This window comes from Pteronotus mesoamericanus, unplaced genomic scaffold (genome assembly GCF_021234165.1).
Source record: "Pteronotus mesoamericanus isolate MK-2021 breed Mesoamerican mustached bat unplaced genomic scaffold, CSHL_Meso_final scaffold_174, whole genome shotgun sequence".
In the NCBI taxonomy this organism is placed as follows: Eukaryota; Metazoa; Chordata; class Mammalia; order Chiroptera; family Mormoopidae; genus Pteronotus; species Pteronotus mesoamericanus.
This window is the reverse complement of record NW_026555309.1, coordinates 46,918,643-46,938,293: the sequence shown is the minus strand read 5'-3', so window position 1 is coordinate 46,938,293 and position 19,651 is coordinate 46,918,643. Positions and strand designations below refer to the sequence as shown.

Sequence of the window (19,651 nt, the reverse complement as noted above, 5' to 3'; positions counted from 1 at the left end):
TGTCACACGTCACACGGGTGTGAACGGGGACGTATCGCAGCATGGGGAGTGACGGGTGCCCAACAGAGACACGGGGACATCAGCGGCCAGGACAGCGACCACCGTGGGCAAAAGTTTACTGCCAGGAATGTGGGCACGAGGAATTCCCAAAATACAGGAAAAAAGATGCTGAAGTAGCTTTTGGGGATCCTCCTTCTGGGTGGGGTGGTGCCACAGTGTCGGGACAGCCTGGGACACCACAACCCAGACAGACACAAGCACGCCGCAGTCAGGCTTGGCTTTATGGACCAGACCGGCCACCCAGCTCAGGCCAGGATGCCGGGCGCCAGCCCCAGGTGCAGAACGGGCAGGGCGGAGAGCACGAGGAAGAGCGAGAAGCAGAGGCGCAGCCCCAGGCTGTCGGCCAGGGCTCCGGCCAGTGTGCCCAGCAGCAGCTTCCCCAGCAGCTCCAGCGTGGCCAGGAGGCTGTAGTGTGTGGCCTGGGGGGGGGGGGGGGGGCGGGGGTCAGCTTACGACTCGCTCACACTGCAGCCCTCCGCCCCTTGGTGCCCCCGCCTCGTCCCCTCACCTGCAGGGTGCTTGGCGCCAGCTGGCTACAGCGCATCATCAGGGTGAAGGTGGCCGTTGTAACCAGGCCCCCCAGGAAGTGCTGCAGGCACAGGCTCAGCAGGGCTGCCCCTAGGAGGACCGAGGTCAGCAGGCCCCAGGGTGCACCGAGTTCCTCCCCCTGTGGCCAGCCCCTCACCTCTCAGGACTGTGCCAGGGCCCAGCCTGGCCCCTGGGGTGTCCAGGCAGAAGAGCAGGGTGGTCTGGCAGGCCAGGCCCCCCAGGCGGAACTGAAGCACTGACCTCAGCAGGGGCAGCAGCTTCCTGTGACGGTGAGATCGGGCCGGTCAGGGGTGGGGCAGGGGTGGTGAGATCGGCCGGGGCTGAGGGGCAGGCCGAGGGAGGCTCACCGGTGCCTGGCCAGCAGGACCCCGCCCAGGGACGATCCGGCAATGGAGCAGGCCACAGCGCCCACACCGTTCCACAGCCCCAGCTCCGGCGCAGAGAGGCCCCAGTCCAACAGGAGGAGTGGGAACAGGCTGCCAGCGCCCTGCTCACCTGTGGGGAGAATGTGAGCAGGTGCCACCCTCGGCCCTCTTCCCCCCGTGGCCTCAGCCGTGCTCCCCAGCCAGGCTGCTACCCTGCCTCTGGTGCTGAGAGACGGAGGAAATGGCATCAGCCAAGCACAGGGTCAGCATGACCAAAGGATTGTGGCCGGGGCTCAGCGTGGCCATGCAGCTAGAACTGGCAGACGAGAGGTACGGCCCAGCGGCAGGACTGGGCTGGGCTCCAGCCCCCAAGGCTTACCCCAACGAGGGCAGCCCCATGCGTGGGGTCCTGGGGGCCCACCTGAAGCTTCCCCCCCGTGTCCCCACCCCTGCTGCTGCCTGACTCGAGCTCTCACTCACCCAGCTTGTAAATGAGCACAAAGCCCGCGGTCCACAGGGTCCCAGACACAGCCAGCAAGTCCTGCAGAAGCTGCAGGGTGTGGGGGGCGTGACCTGAGGGCTTGGGAGAGGGCAGCTGCTGCAGGGCGGGCGCGGTCCAAGCCAGGGCGGCAGCCAGCCAATAGGTGGCGGCCAAGAGCAGGAACAGCCGGGGCCAGGAGAGGGTGGGCACAAGGACCAGCAGCCCCCCGCCCGCCAGCACCGACCCCAGCTTGTAAGCGACCACCTGCACGGAATTTCCAGGCCCCAGCTCCGCCGCCCCCAGGAGCTGCACAGCCAGCGTGTCCAGGGCCACATCCTGCACGGCGGCACCTAGGTTCAGCAACAGCAGCAGCCCCGCCGCCACGACGGGCACCTCCGCCTGGCCATCTCCAGCAAGAGAGAAGGCGGCCAGCAGCCCGCACACCAGGCCCAGAGCCGCCGTGCTGAGCGCCAGCCAGGCCCTGGGGGAGCCCCGCGTGTCCACCAGTGGGGCCCACACCAGCTTGAACAGCCAGGGCGCGTACAGCACCTTGGCCAGTCCCACGCGTGTCAGGGAGAGGCCACCTGCTCGCAGCAGCACGGGCAGCAGGCCAGACTGCAGCCCGTACGGCAGGCCCTGCACCAGGTAGAGGCCGGCCAGCGGCAGCAGCTTCCCCCGCATGGCCGGGAGCTGGGGCCGAGTTCAAGGCCGGACTCGGGTGGAGCGGGGCAGAGCGGTTCCGCGTGTTGTCTGATCGGGTCAAGGGTCACACAGCGGCATGGCCTTTGGACTGGACCAGGCGGGGTTAGGGTTGGACTGGCTGGCGACGGTCCCCTGCTCCGAGCACCGCTGCACCGCGCCGCCGGCAGTGCGGCCGGGAGACGCGGGCCATAGAGCTCTGGAGCGGGCCAGAGTGCCGGCCGTACTCAGGCGCCCCCGGTGGCCACCCTGGGAACTGCGCGCGAGCCCCCGTCCGGGACCGGCCTCCCGGGTAGGAAGCGTAAGGCGACCCATTCTGTGTGTCGCACACCCTCGTCCCACTCCTCAACCACAACACAGGCTGAGCGAGACCCACTGGTCTCTGTGCTGCGCAGCCGACCCAGGTGGCAGTCAGGAGGGAAACCAAGGTTTCCTCTTCGAGGCCCCACGGTGGAGAGCGAGCCCTCCGGAGGCGCTGTGAAGGCGGGCCGGCCGCCGCCCCTGGGAGCCCGCCTCCAGAAGGCTGCCCAGGCCTGCGCAGAAAAGCAACCAGGAGACGGGGAGGTGCACACAGGTGTGCACACCTCCGCCCGGCAGTCAGACTCTCACAGCTTTATTAGAGGCCTGCAGAGAGGCAGGGGCCCGGCCCCGCGGGCAGCAAGACCCGCAGAACCCAGCGCACTGGCAGGGCGCGCCCCGGCCCGGTGCCCAGCAGTGCTCAGGAGTACTCGCGGGTGAACTTGGCGTAGAACTGGCTCAGTTTTTCCAAAAGGGGTCGCAGCTTCTCCATGGGGGGCAGGATGGTCATCCTAAAAGAGGAGGGAGATGAGCGCCGGACAAAGGATGTGCGGGCCACAGGGAGGGGCTGCACGGCGAGGCCTCACCGGAAGTGGTAGGTGCCTTCCCGCTGTCCGAAGCCGCTGCCCGGGACCACGCAGATGCCGGTCTCCTCCAGCAGGCTCATGCAGAAGAACATGTCGGGAGCCAGGCCCAGCTCCTGGAGTGTGGGGCGGGGGTTGGTCGGTGCGGTCAGGGCGGGGCGCCTCAAACTCCGCCCTCCCGCGGACCTGCCCTGCCCGATGGGCGAAGCACCTGAGCGCGCTGAACGGCGCGCGGGGGCAGCTGTATGCGCGGGAAGGAGTACATGGCGCCCTGCACCGGGTTGCAGCGGATGCCAGGGGCCTCGTTGAAGACCTGCTCGGTGAGCTTGGCCTTGGCCGCCAGCTGGGCCAGCACCTCCCGCCTCTCCTGCGGAGGAAGGGCCCGTTAGTGGGGGGGGCGGGGATAGCAGTGTCCCCCAGCCCAGCGCGCTCGACGCCCCAGCCGCCTCTGCACGTCCCGCTCCTGCTCACCGCCTGGAACTGCGGGAAGGAGGGGTCCGAGGGCGCAGGCGGGCTGACCACCACGTTGAGCAGGACCTGGCCCGGCAGGGGCGGGCACAGCCGCACGCTCATCAGCTTCTGCATCTGCTGCTGCACCGCGGCGTCCATGTTCACCACCTCCACGTAGCCGCCGCGGAACCCGCACCTGGGGGTGAGGGTGGGTGTCCAGGCAGGGCCGAAAGAGGCAGCCGGCCGGGGTCAGAGAGCCCCCGCCCGTCTGGCCCGCACGCACTCGCCCATGTAGCCTTTGGAGACTGAATAGAAGGAGGCGAGCTCCTGCTGCGTCGCGTATGGAGGCCCCATCTCCATGAGCACCTTCTTGAACGAGTGGAACTGAGAGCCTTCGGCGTACACGTTGTCCTGGTACACCTGGGCGGGCGATGGTGTCACGGGGAGCGCCCAACCCTGCCCTTCGACCCCACGCCCACATGCCCCTGCCTGCACCTCATCAGCCATCAGGAAGAGCCCCTCCTGGAAGGCGAAGCGGATCACGGCCTCGATGCACTCGCGGGTCTGCACCTGCCCTGGGGCGCGGGCGGGGGTGGGGAGAGACGCGGCGCGTCCAGGGTTAGCCGGGAGCGCGCATTGCTCTCCGCGGGGCGGTGGGGCGGGGCCGAGGCGGGGTCGGGGGCGCACCGGTGGGGTTGCCTGGGTTGATGATGCAGAGCGCGCGGGGGCGGCAGTGTTCCCGCGCTTGGAGCAGCGCGCGCCGCAGCTCGGCCACGTCCAGCGCCCAGGCGCGCTCCTCGTCCAGGTAGTAGTCCACCTGCACGGCGTTGAGCTCAGCCAGCGCGGCGGAGTAGAGCGGGTACTGGGGGATGGGGATGAGCACGCCCGTGCGCGTGCGACCCTCGCCGGACACCAGCAACTTCAGCACTGTCTGCGGGCGGGGTGGGGCGTCGGCATTGACGGGGCCAGGGCCACACCCGCCTTTTCCACCCCAACCCTGCGCTGCCGGGCCGGGAGGAGCCTGGCCCGCCGGCCCCACGCGGAGAGCCTCGGCGCTCCCTTGCCCTGGCCCCGGCTTACCGTGATGGCGTCGCTGGCCCCCGTGGAGAGGAAGATGTTGCTGGGGTCCGCGGGTATGCCTCCGTCACGCCGCTCGATGTACCGCGCCACGTTCTCGCGAGTCGGCTGGATGCCGGCGCTGACGCTGTAGGCCCCTGCGCCGGGAGCCGGGGGGCGGGGCAGGACGGAGAGCACCGGTGAGGTCCCGCAAAGGTCGTCGCCCTCAGCGGGCGGGCCGGCCCCCGAACCCCCGACCGCCTTCCCCAGTCCCTGCCCCTCCCTGCGGCCTGGCTCCGGTGCTTACCGAGGCTGTGGCCTCCGCAAGCCTGCAAGATGCCCTTCGCCCTTCTCTTGGCATCTTCGGGGAACTCGGGGCTGTTCAGGAGATCTGGGTGGACGCAGAGGGCCAGGACCTGGGGGAAGCAGGTGCTGAGTCCAGGGCAAACCGGATGGGGCAGGTGGGGGGCGGTGGATGCAGGGCTGTGCGAGCCTGAGGCTCACCTGGCGCAGGAAGGTGATAGGCTTCTGCCCCATGGCATGTGCGTCCCCGATGTTGGCGCGGATGACCTCGGTGAAGGGCTTCTTCACACCCTGGGAGGACGGAGGCAGGGACAGGGAAAATGGGCCTTATCGCCCCGAAAACCCTTGTCCCACATGCCCTGAGCCGCCCGGGCACCGCCGGGCCGGCAGCCCCGGGGCTCGGCATACCTGGCGCAGCTCCTGCTCCAGCTCCAGGGCCCGCTGCACAATGGGGCCGCGAACAGCATACTCCACCCTCTTTACACACGGGTTCATGGTGTCCAGCGTCAGCACCTTTCCCCTCGGCCCGTTCATCGCAGCCTGGCTGTGGTCACCTGCCCTCAAGGCCATGACCCTGCTCGGACCAGGCAGGAAGGAGGCTCAGGGAGGGGCAGGATTCAGAAGTGGGGATGAGGGAAACTGAGTCCGCTCCGTAGGCTAGGGCTTTGGGGGACAGCCTGGGCAGGGGGGTGCAGGGTACAAGGACACCCTCTGCGCTGCCGCCTGCGGGCCCCACTGAAAGGGCCCGGGAAGCCGGAGGAGGAGCTGGGGCCACAGGGCCCCGCCCCACCCACTGGGCAGAGCTCTGCCCCAGGGAGCCTCAAGGAGTGGGTGAGGAGGCAGGCGGGGCTTGGGAGCCGGCCCAGCGCCCTGTCCCAGCGCCGGGGGAGCAGGAGACCCTCGCGGGGGGGAGGGACAGACGTCCAGGAAGCTGAGGAACTGGGTCTGGAGGCGGGGAGGGGGGCTGAGTGCCCCCAGGGGGTTGGCAGAGCTGGGCCAGGCCGAACCCCGAGGGGAGAAGAGCGATTTACCCCAGCAGGGCTCGCAGGAGGCCTGGCCCTTTCAGGGCCCCCATCTTTGCTTGGTTCAGGAGGCCTGTCTCCTGGGTAACTGAGCCAGGCCTCAGGAATCCGGGGGTGTCGGGGGAGGGGGCCGAGGTGCTCAGACAGGGGGTTCCATCTGGCCCCTCCTGAGCTGGTGGCCATGACCAGGGGCTGCAGGAGCCCTGCGGTCAGACCCTGCTCGCCGTCAGCACTGGGAGACCCGTCTCTGGGTTGGGGTGCCCTTTCACCAGGCAGCCTGGGGCTGCCCTTGGGCCACACCACAGGCAGGGTGACCTCAGCTCTGCTTCCCGCCGCCGCTGATTGGTGGAGAGTGGGGAGTGAGCAGGGACAGGCCCGCAGGGCCCCGCCTCCAGAGGCCCTTCCCAGGGACGGCTGCGCCCTGCCGTGGCATCTGAGGCTGAGCCGGGGGTCAGGGAGCCTGCCCTCAGAGTCGGGCTGTGGGTGGCTGGAGGGCCAGAGGGCGGCCGTGGCCCCTGCTCCGGCCGCAGCGGCCACGCGGGAGCCCAGGCGCTGGCCTGGCTCTCACCTTCCGCACCTTCCTGCACCGCTGTCGCTTTGCCGCCACTTCAGCTGCCCCACACGCGGGCCTGTCCCTCTGGCCCGCAGGGCAGGGTGCAGGGTAATATGGGCCCAGCCCCAGGCGGAGCCAGCCCTGCCCGCCCCCTGGCAGCAGGGCTCGAGTGGCAGCCTTGGTGGCAGGTGGACCTTGGGCAGCCGCGCCGGCCCCCACACTAAATTTAACCAGCAGGCTGCCCCCGGCCCTCCCCCCCGGTGGACACCCCTCCCACCAGCAACGCTCGGGACGGGCCAGCCCTGCGGCGCTGCGCAGCCAGGCTGTTTGTTGTCCAGTGGGGACGGGGAAGTGACCCGACCCCACACCACCACTGCTGCCGGCCACGCCAAGCTGCCCACCACGGACAGATGCGCGGGCAGTGCCCTCAGCCCTCCCGCGCGAGGCCCCTAAGGGGCCCCCGTCGCCCCTGCACATTGTGCCCGGCCAGCACAGAGCCCGAGTGGCCAACTGCTGGCCCCCGTGCCAGCCCAGGGAAAAGCTGGCGGCTAGGCCCCAGGACCAGGCCACGTGCCAGGAGCGGGGGCCTGATACAATGCATCTGGCTCCAGCCCCCCCTGCCCATCCAGGATCTCTGCTCTCCTGAGGGGGTCTTGGGAAGGACCCGCCCCAGGGCCCAGTGGTGCATGCCCAAGGGGCAGAGTGTTGCAGAGCAGCCTGCAGGAGGCCGGGGCGGGGGGCGGGCTGCAGGAGGGACCCGGCTCCCTGCCCAGCGTGCGGGCGCCCACAGGGACAGCACGCCCAGGCCCGGGAACCCAGCAGCTCCCACCGTGGGGACAGTGGCCTGGCTGAGACACGACAAGGCAGGTGGCAGAAGGGCTTTTTATCAAGTCACAGAGTGGAACGAGGTCTCTGAGGCCGGGGCCCCCAGATATGGCTTCTGCCACAGGCCTGTTCCTGAGCGAGGAGGCGGAGTCCTGGAAGGGACGTGGCGGGAAGTCCCCTCAGGGCACAGGGCGGGTCTCCAGTGCAGGGCCCTGGGCACCCTGAGTGCCAGCCCCTCACATGAGCAGGCAGCAGGGCCTCTTCTCCACGGCCGCGTCCTCCGAGGGGGCTGTGAGCTTGAGCAGGGGCGGCTCGCCCCCAGCCCGGGGGCCGGACTCGGGCGGAGGCGCCTCAGGGTCCGCAGGCAGACGGGGCCCAGGGGCCTCGGGCCCGTCCTGCGCGTCGGGCGCGGGGCGCTGCAGCTTGGCGGCCGCGCGCTGGCGCTTGAGCTCCGCCAGCGTGTGCTGGGCCTTGGCCCGGCCCAGGGCGTCGGGGGCCCTGCTCTCCACAGGGCTCAGCTGGTAGGAGACGCTCCGGTCCAGCCGCTTGGAGTACAGGTGCCGGCCCGTGGGGCCCCCAACGCGGCCATTGTGCGGCCTGGACACCTCCGAGTCCTCCTCCTGTGAGAGGAGCGCAGGCCCCAGAGGCCATCAGGGAGGGCCCCCCACTGTGTTTTGCCAAGAGGCAGGCACGAGGGCACAGACAGGGTGCCAGCCTGGGGCGGGGACGGGGTCATTGATCCTCCCACCCCCGCTCCTGGGGTCAAGGCCTGCCCCACGGAGGGCAGGGAGGCGCTCACCTCGGGGGGCAGCGGCCTGAGCTCAGTGTCTGTCTGGCCGTCCTCGTCCTCCTCGGGAGGCTCTGGGCTGGCGGGCGGCGGCTGCTGCCACACAATGGCCTCCTGTGCGTGCTCCTTGCGGTACAGGCTGGTGCGCTGAGTCAGGCTCGCCCGCCTCACGACCTTCCTGAGAGTGGAGGGCAGGGCAAGGTGGGGGGGAGGACACAGCCCCACCCCGTGGACTCTGCCCCAGGCTCCAGCTGGCATGAGGGCTGACAGCACCCAGGGCAAAGACCCGACACCGGGCGGGTGGGGGCGGGGCGGGGCAGGGCAGGACGGGCGCTCACCCGCGGCTCCCGGCGCTGGAGGTGCGGCGTCGCAGCAGCGAGCGCTGGCGACCTTGGGCGCGCAGCAGGGCATCATGCTTGTGCTTCAGCTCCAACAGTTTGGCCCGCACCTCCTCGTCCCCGCACACGTCTGAGGAGGAGCGGGCGGAGGCTCAGCGGGGCCCTCCCGCCGGCACCTGCACCAGGAGGAGGAGGCCCCCGGCTCACCAAGAGGCGTCTCTTCCATCAGGGACTTCCCGTTGAGGTCGGCGCCATGTGCCACCAGCAGCTCCACCAGGTGCACCTGTGGGCCGCGAGCCCAGGCTGCTGCAGGCTCCAGGGCTGCAGGCCCGCCCCGCCCCGGCCCCCCCCCCCACCACCGGCCGCCCCGGCCCCGCGCTCACCTGGCCCCAGTAGGCTGCGGCGTGCAGCGGCTCCCAGCCGTCGCGGTCCCTGGCGCTCAGGCTCGCCCGGTGTTCCAGCAGCAGGGCGGCCGCCTCGCCGAATCCGTTGGCAGCAGCGACGTGCAGCTGCAGGCAGACCGCCCGGCCCTGAGTCCCAGCGCAGGACCCCCCAGCAGCAACCGCCTCCCCCTGGCCCCAGCGTGCCCTCACCAGTGTGGCCCCGTGGTCCCCAGGTGCGTCCAGGTCGGCCCCCGCCCGCAGCAGGCCCTGGATGTCCTCCAGCATGTGCTGCTCCGGCAAGGCCCGGGCCGCCTCGATGCCCTCCTGGGTGATGCCTGCAGGGCGACGGGCTCAGAGCTGGCCCTGCCGGGTTGGGGGACGGGGTGGGGGGTGGGCGGTGGGCGCGGCGCGGGGTCCACACACACCTTGGTCGGCCATGGCTGTCTCAAGACAGTCCAGCGTCTGCTCATCCTCACACAGGTCGTAGGGCATGTTCCCATCAGTGTTGACTGCCAAGAGGTCAGCACCCCTGCGGGGAAGGTGGACAAGTGTGGCCACAGGACCCCTCTCCCCTTCTCCCCACAGGGGGGCCCAGGCCCCAAATGCTGCTGGGAGGGGTGCGCCTGGGCCCATCTGGCTGCCTCGGCCTTGGGGCCCGTCTCAAGCCAGGTAAGGTGCCCTACAGCCTCCACCTGTGTCTCCAGGTTACTGGCACCCATCAGCCCCATAAGCATGCACAGCGGCCACCTGCCAGGAGGGGTGGCAGGGCCCCGGAGGCCCCGGGAGGAGCACCAGGCGCCAAAGGCGGCCCCCGGGGCTCACGGCCCACCCCCGACGCCGGGGCTGATCCACAGGCGGCCTGAGTGCCTGGCTGCCTGTCCTACCCGAGGGATCAGAGTCGAGTGGCCGTGGCAAGGGACTCCTGGGTCCCGATGAGGCCGACGGCCACCCATTCACCTCCTCATCATTAAAGGGCCCTGTGTCCACATACCCGTCCCTCCTTGCCAAGTCCACCCAGACCACTGACCAGAATGGTATTTCTCTGCACAGACCCTGGGGCGGCCAGGAGGCCAAAGCTGGAGGTCAAGACCTACCCTCAGGGAGTTTCCAAATTCATACCGGCACCTGGCAGGACACACCCAGATAAGCAGCCAGGTGGGCAGACAAGCGCACTGTCCTGAGAGTGCGGCCCCCGCCCAGGCCCGGCTCTCCCGGCCAGGACGCAGGCACCAAGCACAGGTAAGTGGGAGCGAGAGAGGCAAGGGCGTGCCTCCTGCGGCCCAGACGCCCGGGCCGCGTCTCGGCATGAGCTACCTGCCCCCTCTGTCCCTGGCACAGGAGCCCACTCTGGCCACACTTGCTCCCAGCAGGTCCTACCGGGCAATGAGCAGCTCCACCAGGTGCAGGTGGCCACAGGTGGCCGCGGCATGCAGGGGTGTCCAGCACTCGCTGTCCCGGGCGTCGACCGTGGCCCCGGCCTCAAGGAGCTGGCGCGCCATCTCCCGGAAATCGTCGATGCAGCTCTGCAAGCCATGCAGCCTGAGCCCGGGCCGGCCCGCGGCCTCCCCCACCCGCTCACAGCACTGACCTGGTGCAGGGCTGTCAGGCCGTCCTCGTTGGCCAGGTCAGGGTCGACCCCGCTCTCCAGGAGCTGGCGGACTGCAAGAAGGGGGGCGTGCTCAGGGTGCAGGAGCCCAGGCCCTGCCCAGGCCAGCACCGCCCGGTCAGGCCCCGCGCTGGCTGCAGCTGCGGAGCAGAGGGGGTGAGGGGCGCGGTGGTGCAGGTGGCAGGAGACTCTCTGCCCAGCGAGCCTCACAGGGCGGCCGCCTCCGGCCCCCCACAGGACCCACCTCCTGGGTCCTGGCACCTCCAACCCCCAGGCTCCCCGCACACCCCCGCCGCCCACCCCGTGTAAGAGCAGCCCCGCTGGGCTCCGCGCTGTCGCCCCGCGGTCGGGGTGCCGGCGCCCCCGCCTTGCCACCCCGGCCATGTCCCACGTCCCCCAGGCCTCCCCCACTGGCGGTGCGCTCCGCCCCCCGCCCTTCCCTGGGGCCTGCAGCCCGTGGCCCCCGCCCCGTCGCAGCCCCGAGTGCGGGCCTGAGGCGCCCGGGCTGCCCTCCGGGGCCTCGCGTGAGCAGGGCTGTGCCCCCTCGCTCCTCCTCCGAAGCCCCGCCTGGGGCCCAGGCGCTCGCCGGGGTCTCCTGGGGCCTCCTTGGTGGCCTGGACCTCCCTGGCGGGGCGTGGCAGGGTGCACCCTCCTTTCCGCAGGGCCCCGGGGCGCAGTCGCCGTGCCCCGCCACCCTTCCTTGGGCCGCCTGCTCCCCAGCCCCGGCGGCACAGGCCCCTGCCCTGGAGGGAGGCAAGAGGAGCCCCCGGGGAGGCAGAGGGGCTGTGAGCGCAGGGGGCAGCCGGGGAGCCAAAGCTCAGGCCAGGAAGGGTCTTACGGAGGGGAAGTCCAGGGGGCCAGCCTGTATGGGGCACTCTGCTCCCCGCAGGACTCTGCCAACCATCGCCCAGCTCCCTGGCAGGCGGCGGACAGGGCTGCCCCCAGCCCACGGCACTTCAGGCCCCTGGCAGCCTGCACCCCACCCCTAGCTCCGCAGCGAGAGCCCCACATGCTGCTCCCCCAACTAGAGCCCGCAGCCGGGCCAGCCCCCGAGCCCCGGAGATGCAGCTGTGTCCTTGGCAGGTCTCACGCGGGCTGTGCTAGGGTGACCAGCACAAGGCTGCAGGCCATGCACTGCCCTGAGGTCAGCCACACTCACCTTCTTCCAGGTCGTTCCGGGCAGCAGCCTCGAGAAGGGTGACGCTGGGAGGGAAGAGGACCCGCTTCTGGGGCCTGCCAGCCGCCGCGTCTGTGCGCGGCTGCTCCCTGGGGGCCTTCCGGCCCTGGGCCTCCTTCTCCGCCTGGGCCCACACCTTCACCTGCTGGGCACGGCGCCTCTGGGCATGCTTCAGCCGCTCCTGCGCGCTCAGCCTGCCCACCATGGGCATCTCTGCCAGCAGTTCCGGGTGCTCGGCCATGGCGGGGGCTGCCTGCCAGGGGGGCTGCTCGGGGCGCCAGGCGGGGGAAAGAGGGGGCCAGGCTGGGCCTGAGGGGCGGGGCAGCTGGCTGGACTGGCACCCTCGGGGGCATCCCCTCAAGGCTCGGTGTCCTCGGTCCCTGGCAAGGCTGGGCCAGGGAGTCCCACTCCGTGACCAGGCCCAGGGCCAGGCAGCCCAAGGGGCACAGGCTCCTGGCAAAAAGGGCAGCGAGGGAAGGTGCAGGTAGCTGCCTCTCAGGAGCCCTGGCAGCTTGGCTGCTCAAGGGCAGGGCCTCCCTCCCTCCCTCTTGGGGTCAGGGTGCACAGCCAGTGGGAAGTAGTGGGGCCTGTGCGCCTCCGTCCAGGGTCTGCAGCCGGTCGTCCCGCTAACAAAGGTGCAGCTCCCCGGCACCTCACCGAAGGGGAAGGGAGAGCAGGGCAACAGGCAGAGAGGCCCCTGGGAGCCCTCGAAGCCCCCCTGCTCCTTCCAGGCCTCAGGAGCCTGGGTGGGGCCTGGGAGTGGCCATGGGCCGGCCCTCCCTGCCTCTGCCTTCTTCCTCTGCCTCCCAGGGTCCGGCCCAGGCGGGTGCTCAGGGTGCTCACGAGGGGGTGTGGTGGGGGCGGGCTCCGCGGCCACAGAGAGGCCAGGAGGGTGTGTTTTGAGCCTGCTGCCTGGGGTGAGGCTCTGAGCAGCCAGGGCGCCGAGCCCACAGCAGGTCTGGAGCTGTCTTCGGGGGGGCACCCCCTTGCAGGAGTCCTGGGTGGGTGAGCGGGCGGCGGGCGGCTCCCGGGCCTGAGAAGGAAGCGGAAGCGCATGGAGGCCGACCCGGGCGGGGCTGGCCAGGCTCCAGCGGCCAGCAGGTGAGACCAGGGCCCAGCCCTGTGTGGGGTGCCCCCTCCCTGGTGCCCACAGTGAGCCCTGCTAGACAGCAGCCCTGGCGCGGGGGGCTGGGGTGTTGCTCTGCCTGTTCTGACTCACACCCCGCGTTTCCAGAAAGGGCTGGGAGGGAGGAGGAGGCTGCCCTCCACCGGGCAGCTACTGTGGGAGCTGGGGCCTGGCCCTGGTCCCATGACACCCGACCTGTCTGTCCCGAGGCTGGGCCAGGCCAGGCTGCCTCCTCCTTGGGCTCTGCAGGAGCTGACCCCAGGGCGGGCCCTGCCTCCTGGGCCTCGGCCCGTCTGACCTGCACCCCAGCCCCTCACTGCCCAGCAGCTGCGCCTCTTCCTCCCCGGGTCCCTAGCTCAGGCCAGTGAATGCCCTGGCCAGTCCGGGGCCAGCTCTTCTGGGCTGCAATAAAAGCCCTCGCCACAGGGACGCGGGCCAGGTCGCCAGCTATGTTTGGGACCTGTTGTGCCCACACGGGAGCATGGCTGGGGCACAGCCACACAGGAGCCACCATGGCCTGTCCTGCCCAGTTCCCCGGGGGTGGCCACGGAGAAGAGGTGCCCTGCCCACATTCCACCCAGAAGGCGCTGGTCCCCAGCTCACCAGGAGTCCCCGTCCTTCACTGGCCAAGCCCTAGGGGTGGCTAGAAAGCGACGTGGTGTCCTCTGGCCAGATGTGCCTGCCCCTCAGTAAATGCCCCGTCTTTCTGGGAGGGCCGCCCCCCCGCGGCAGGGCCTCCAGGGCGCCCCAGCAGCTGACTGCGCAGGATGGCCTGCCCTAGACTCTGCCCGGGCTCTGGCCTCCACAGGCCTGGCCTTGGTGGCTTCTTGAGGACAGGATGAGAGGCCAGCAGGGCCCAGGAAGGAGCTTTCTAGGCAGCAACCCCGCAGACACCGGGGGCCAGGGCGAACAAACTGTCCAGATGCCCTGCCTGGGCCCCCGTCCTACCTTTTCTCTTTTCTCACTGGGAGGAGCTGGGGGCACCCTGCCAGCTCCCCACACCGCCCCGGGGACCCAGCAGAGCCCTCGCCCCCTGTGAGCCCCTCACAGCTCCCCTCACGCCCCTCTTCACACACAGGTGGCAGTGTCGCCTCTGCCATCAGCCTCTGGGCAGCCAGCCAACGGGCACAGCCCACCCCGAGAGACCAGGAGCAGGGGCAGCGCACGCCACCCTCTGCCTGGCCTGCGGTCCGCAGCCACGGTGCGGCAATCCCCTGGGCCCCTTTGGCCACACTCCTTGCTAGACGCTGCCTGAAGACAGTCTCCAGGTGACCCTGGGCAGCTGGACCGCATCCCCCAAAAGGAAGGAGGTGCCCTAGGTGACCCCAGGGCCTGGCCCCCCACAGCGTGAGCCCCGCAGGCCTGCCTGCAGCCCCCTCCCTCGATGCCGCACGCGGCCTTGCCTTCTGGCTCCGGCCCTGGAAGAGCTGCCCGAGCCCGGAGGCCGGCCCTTCGGCAGAGCCCTGCCCAACGGCCACACCGCACCCGGGCCCGGGGGGCTCAGCAAGGCAGCGACGCCGGTCTGCAGGCCCTGCCCCAAGCCTCCCTGGGAGGTCACACACACATTATCTGGGCGACTTTTCCCAGCTCCCAGCTCCCAACTAGGTGCCTGGGGCACGTAGCCGAGCAGGAGGAGCTTCCTGGAGGGACGGCGCCACTGCCCCAACCCCTCAGCCTGCACCCCCTGGGCCGCCCCCAAGACTGCAGAGAGCACTGCCAGACACCTGGCCTCCAGGCCGGGAGGCCCCGGGCCTCAGCCCGCAGCCCAGGCGGTGCCTCAGCATGACCGCCTCTGGCAGGCCCCTGTAGTCCTCCCCGTGAGGACGCTGAGGCTGCGCCTAAGTGCAGAGAACCCTGGTGACCACTGCACCACCCTGCCCCTCAAGCCCACTGCACAGCACCTGTGAGAGCCAGAGACGCACAGCAGAGCCCGGGTGGGCGGGGTGGGGAGGAGGCAGAGCCTCGGAGCGCTGCTGGGCCCGCCCACCTGCCACCGTGGTAGACACGCTCCCCAAGGTAGACACGCTCCCCAACGGGGGCTGCCCCGCTGGGGAAGCCCTCCCTGCGCCCTGCCCCACTCGGCTCTGCCCTGGAGGTGAGGGCCAGGGGCAGGAGGAAACAAGGACAAGCCCTGGTTTAGCGAGGCCTGCGGTGGGCAGGCAGAGGCCTGTATGCCCAGACCGCCTTGAGGAGGCGGCGGCGGCGGCCGAGAGGAGGCCGCTGGGCGAGCCGAGGGTGCCCTCGCAGGGTGGGAGGCTCGCTGGGGGCTGAGGCCCTGGGGCCGGCGAGGGCAGCAAGGCAGCGGCTGGCTCCGCGCACAGGCGCGGAGGCCATGGGTAGAGCCTGTCTGGGGGTGCTGCCGTGGGCCCCTCACCATGGACATCCTGTGAGTGCAGAGCAGTCACTCCCAGGCCCTCGCCTGCCCCCAGCAGGCCTGTTCTGGAAGGTTCTAGAAGCTAATCCCGCAGCACTACCTGCAGGCCCCTCGCTGCAGCACTTTGAGGACAGAAAAGGGTGGAAAGGACCTCCCAGTCTATCAAAGGGGGCACATTCAATACGGCCCCGGCTGAGGGGGTTCACGGAGCGCCTTGAGTACTGCCCTGGAGAGGTCCCCAGAAATGTCTGTTCAGTGAAAGGTGCAACCCTGTACACGCTTCCCCTCCTTCTATGGCGACAGGAAGGAAGCAGGAATGTCAGATGGACACCCGGCACGAAGCAGCGACCCGCGGCGGTCGGAGGGCGGGCGCGGGGGAGTGGCAGGTGGGTGTGCGCTTTGTGTGGTCGCGTGGCCTGCCTCTTGAGCCGCGTGGAGGGAAGCTTCAGAGCAACTGTAAGCACTCAGTTTTGGGAGGGCAGGTGTGCCCCTCTGTTGGGCACCAGATCGGGCTGGGAGGGCAGAGTCGCACAGGACGCTCCGTCCTCTGTCCCCGGCCAAGGGGATGGCCTCTGCCCGACAGGCCATGGGAGCCAGCAGCTGTCAGACAGGTGAGCCACGCGGTCGGATCCTGGGCACAGGGGCCTCGCAGGGAAGACACTGGCACCTGCACCCCCGCCGGCAGGTGCACGGCAGAGGGCAGGGCAGCAAGGGGGGCGGGGAGGCTGTCGCGTGCACAGAAGGGACCGAGGGGTCAGGCTGGGGGGGGAGGGGGCCCTGAAGAGTGGCACCGAGCCATGTCCAGAGCGAGGTGGGGCCAGGAAGCCCAGGGCGAGTGGTCAGCAGAGGCAAGAGAGGAAGACCAGGGTGGCCGCCGCAGGGAGCCGGCCGCCTGGGGCACAGGGCAGGGCACACCTCTCCTCACGGACACATAGGACACAGTGCAAGGAACGACAGAACCACGGAGGGGAGGGGACCCAGCGAAGGGACAGGGAGCCTTTCTAACCCTGACACAAACCCAGAAACCTCAAGGAAAACCGATCCATCGATTACACTGGATTTTCAAACTACAAAGCAACCCAGACCCACGGCACGCGCCGGCCATGGAGCCCACCTCTCCTGCACCCCGCCCCCACTGCGTTACCTTTACCTTTTTCTCTCCTGAGCTCCGAGGGCCGTCCCTCTGTCTCTGTAAATTGTTTCCTGAACCTATTCTACCACTCACTCCTACCTCTATGACTTTCAAAATAAATTTTCTCTTTTAGTTAAAAAAAAAAAAAAAAAGTTACAGACGCAGAGACAGGTAGTCAGCTGGGCAGAATCGTTTCCAATAAACATGACCAAGTGGTTGTGGGTCAGTGTTGGGGGCTCACAGAGCAGGCAAGGAGCAAGAGCCGCCCCCGGGACAGAGGACACCGGCCACTTCAGAAGCGCCAGGCCTGCAGCACCCTGACAGCCGGCACTTGCAAACCAGAAGCAGGGTGCACTTGGGACCACTCAGGCAGCGGGACCACAGTCTCCAGGGGGCCGGCCCCGAGGCACCCGCAGGAGGCGCCGGCCGTGGGCCCCACACGCTGTTTCAGGCGCTGCCCTGCCAGGCACCTACGCAGGTGATCTTCCCCAAGAGACAAGGAGCCTTTTTGTCTTTTTAAAAAAAAAGGGAGGCCCTGATGGTGTGGCTCAGTGGGTTGGGCATTGGCCCGCAAGGCAAAGGTCGCCAGCGGTCCCCGGTCAGGGCGCCGGCCTGGGTCGCAGGTTCGGTCCCTGGCAGTCCCCGGTCAGGTACCTGCGAGAGGGGTTATTTCTCACATTGATGTTTCCCTCTCTTTCTCCCTCTCTTCCCCTCTCTCTAAAATAAAATAAATAAATAAAATCTTATTTAAAAAAAAACCCCAAAAAACAAGAAAGCAAAGGGGTTAGGAGATAACTGGACTCAGCAGTCGTCCCCAGGAAAGGAGGCACCTGCCTCCCGGGAACCTTGGCGGACACGGGAGGGAGGTAAGAGGGGCTCAGGGTAAGAGCGCGGAGCCGGGGCTCCTGGCCCGCTCCCCACGCCCTCCCAGCACCCTCCCCTGGAGCCCTGCCCTTCACGGCCTTCGCTGCCCCACGAGGCCGGCTCCTCTGGGGCTGTTTCCCCCCCCACCCCCCGCTGCCACAGCCCCGCTCCGAGTCCACGTGGATACGAGTGCCCAGTGCACCCCCCACCCATACTGTGCCCCCCCCCACTGGATGGGACAGGACCCCTGAGACCACTAGTTCTAGTGACACTGAACTGAAGACCTAGCCCATGCAAATGGGTGGGAAAAACAAATAAAAGGAGTAAGAATAGAGAGAGTAGAAAAAACTCATTATTCACAAATGACATAGCACATGATATACTATAAGAAAGACCTTATAGAACAGCCATTAGAATTACTATGAGAACCGGGCAATACTGGTAGACACAAGGTTAAGGCACAGAAATCAACTGCACTCATAAAGGCCAGCAAAAATCAGAAGAAGAGAAATTATGATGATACTACTTAGAACAATTTAAAAGTATCCGAAAGCATCAATGCTTTGGAGTAACTGTAGCAAGAGACAAGCAGGACCTGCACAGGACCACAGCGAGGACGGGAGAGAGCCCTGGGTCAGCGTGGGCGCAGCACACTGACAGGGCCGAAGGCTCAGCACTGAAGACGTCGCTTCCCCCAAGTGTGTCTCAGACTCCGAGCGACCACGGTGGGAATCCCCGCAGTTGTATCAGAGACTCCTTCTCCAACACAGTTCTCTCTCCAAACTAATTCTCCATTTTATCTGAAATGCAAAAGGTCAAGAATAGCCGGGACAATCCTAAAAACAGATTTCCAGTCCTTATACATGTAGATCTCCAGGTTTACTATAAAGTTGGGTGAGGAACCCAACTTTACACTGAGGCACCAACAGGCCGGGCAGCACAGCGCCACACCCACTGCGACGCGGGAAGCTGTGCCCCACGGTGTAAAAGGTGAAGCCACACAGCGTCCATGGAGGCAACACCAGAAGCAAGCCAGGTCCCCAGGGCCCACTGGACGCACCAAAATTAAAAGCTTCTGCTCCGCTAAAGACCCTGTGAAGAGGCTAAAAGGACAAGCTCTCGACTGGAGAACATATTTGCAAACCACAGGCCCAACAAAGGACTTCTGTCCAGCAAACACAAAGAACTCCCAAAACTCAGCATTGAAAAACAAAGGAAAAAACCCACTCCAATTAGAAAATGGGCAAAAGATGTGAACAGGCACGTCACTGACAAGGACACAGGGGGAGAAGGCCCTGGCTGGCTTTGCCCTCGGGGAGACCAGTGACAGCCTCAGGGAGCCTCCCAGCCTCAGGAGGCCGGGGTGAGGCCGGGGTCTCCCACCTGCTGGTGATACCGCCCTCAGGGAAAGAGTTCAGCCGTTTCTTTTAAACTAAACGTGTGTTAACCACATGACCGAGCAGCTGTGCTTTTGCGCACCTATACCAGAAAAATGAAAATGTAAGTTCACACAAAAACCTGTACATGGGTTTCATAGCAACTTGATTCATAACAGCCGCAAACTGGAACCAGCTGTCTCATGGGCTCACTGACACCACGGAAGCAACGCTGGGTGCGCACAGCTTGGTGGTCCCGAGGTGGCCAACAGCCCCGCCTGCTGCGTGCGGCCAAGCCTCGCCCTGGACCACCGTGCCCAGGGCAGGGGCGGGGCCGCGGGCGGGGCGCCAGCGCGGGGCAGGATCCGGAGCGGTCAGGACCTTACACACCTACCGCAGCGACAAGGCCGCACAGAGGCAAACACATCCACGCACTCACACGCGGTGCCGGAAAAGCCGGTGACACTGTGACAGTCAGTGTCCTGGGTGAGGCTCTGCGGCGCAGTTATATGCCTTCGGCGGACTGGCGAGTGAGGAGGGTCCCTCTGAAGTGCTGCGTAAAATTGTGTGTGTGTCTACTACAATGATCTCAAAATAGATTTAAAAGTAAAATGAGTGAAAAAGCAAGCCACAGAGTAGGAAACGATATTGGCCTATACATAACCAATAAGTGATATAAAAAGAACTACAAAAGAGCAGCCCCAGCTGGCGTCGCTCAGTGGACTGAGTGCCTGCCTGCAAACCAACGGGTTGCTGGTTCGATTCCCAGTCAGGGCACAGGCCTGGGTTGCGGGCCAGGTTCCCAGTTGGAGGCACATGAGAAGCAACCACACATGGATGATTTGCTCTCTTCCTCCCTCCCTTCCCCTCTCTCTAAAGATAAATAAACATAATCTAAAAGAACAAACAGGACCAGGTGGTTGGAGCACCATCCCACACACCAAAAGGTTGTGGGTTTGATCTCCGATTAGAGTGCATACAGGAGGCAACCAACTGATGTTCCTCTTTTACACTGATAATTCTCCCTTTCCTTTCCCTTCTCTCTCAAACCAATAAACATATCCTCAGGGGAGGATTAGAAAAAACAAAGCAAAACACCACCACCAACAAAAAAAACCTTCTACCAAACAGGAAAATAGGCCGAAGACGTGCCCAGCCACCTCACACCAGCAAACACACAGAGGGGCCCAGGCAGAAGCCATCAGGGAAACACCCATGGAACCCGACACGCACCGGGACACGCC

At 67.2% G+C, this 19,651-nt stretch overlaps 3 protein-coding genes across 5 annotated transcripts; all 3 read right to left on the bottom strand.

The window, feature by feature from the left end:
* Positions 1-91: 91 nt before the first annotated feature.
* MFSD3 (major facilitator superfamily domain containing 3) lies at positions 92-2,508 on the bottom strand. Its single transcript, XM_054590654.1, has 5 exons — positions 1,455-2,508; positions 957-1,104; positions 746-870; positions 569-678; positions 92-479 (listed from the first exon to the last, which is right to left on the bottom strand). The coding sequence occupies exons 1-5, from the start codon at positions 2,134-2,136 to the stop codon at positions 306-308; spliced, it is 1,239 nt and encodes a 412-aa protein (XP_054446629.1). The 5' UTR covers positions 2,137-2,508; the 3' UTR covers positions 92-305.
* A 245-nt stretch (positions 2,509-2,753) lies between these two features.
* GPT (glutamic--pyruvic transaminase) lies at positions 2,754-8,164 on the bottom strand. Of its 3 annotated transcripts, none has more exons than XM_054590647.1 (12): positions 8,044-8,164; positions 5,253-5,418; positions 5,046-5,135; positions 4,849-4,957; positions 4,566-4,699; positions 4,173-4,416; positions 3,981-4,060; positions 3,769-3,905; positions 3,507-3,681; positions 3,247-3,402; positions 3,039-3,151; positions 2,754-2,963 (listed from the first exon to the last, which is right to left on the bottom strand). In XM_054590647.1, the coding sequence occupies exons 2-12, from the start codon at positions 5,412-5,414 to the stop codon at positions 2,873-2,875; spliced, it is 1,491 nt and encodes a 496-aa protein (XP_054446622.1). In that variant the 5' UTR covers positions 5,415-5,418; positions 8,044-8,164; the 3' UTR covers positions 2,754-2,872. The 3 variants fall into 3 exon arrangements, with proteins under 3 accessions (XP_054446622.1, XP_054446620.1, XP_054446621.1); XM_054590645.1 differs by lacking the exon at positions 8,044-8,164 and adding an exon at positions 6,435-6,604; XM_054590646.1 differs by lacking the exon at positions 8,044-8,164 and adding an exon at positions 6,444-6,602.
* PPP1R16A (protein phosphatase 1 regulatory subunit 16A) lies at positions 7,190-12,353 on the bottom strand. Its single transcript, XM_054590639.1, has 10 exons — positions 11,518-12,353; positions 10,341-10,411; positions 10,130-10,275; positions 9,178-9,281; positions 8,963-9,087; positions 8,753-8,878; positions 8,577-8,652; positions 8,370-8,499; positions 8,044-8,209; positions 7,190-7,864 (listed from the first exon to the last, which is right to left on the bottom strand). The coding sequence occupies exons 1-10, from the start codon at positions 11,774-11,776 to the stop codon at positions 7,481-7,483; spliced, it is 1,587 nt and encodes a 528-aa protein (XP_054446614.1). The 5' UTR covers positions 11,777-12,353; the 3' UTR covers positions 7,190-7,480.
* Between the last annotated feature and the right edge of the window lie 7,298 nt (positions 12,354-19,651).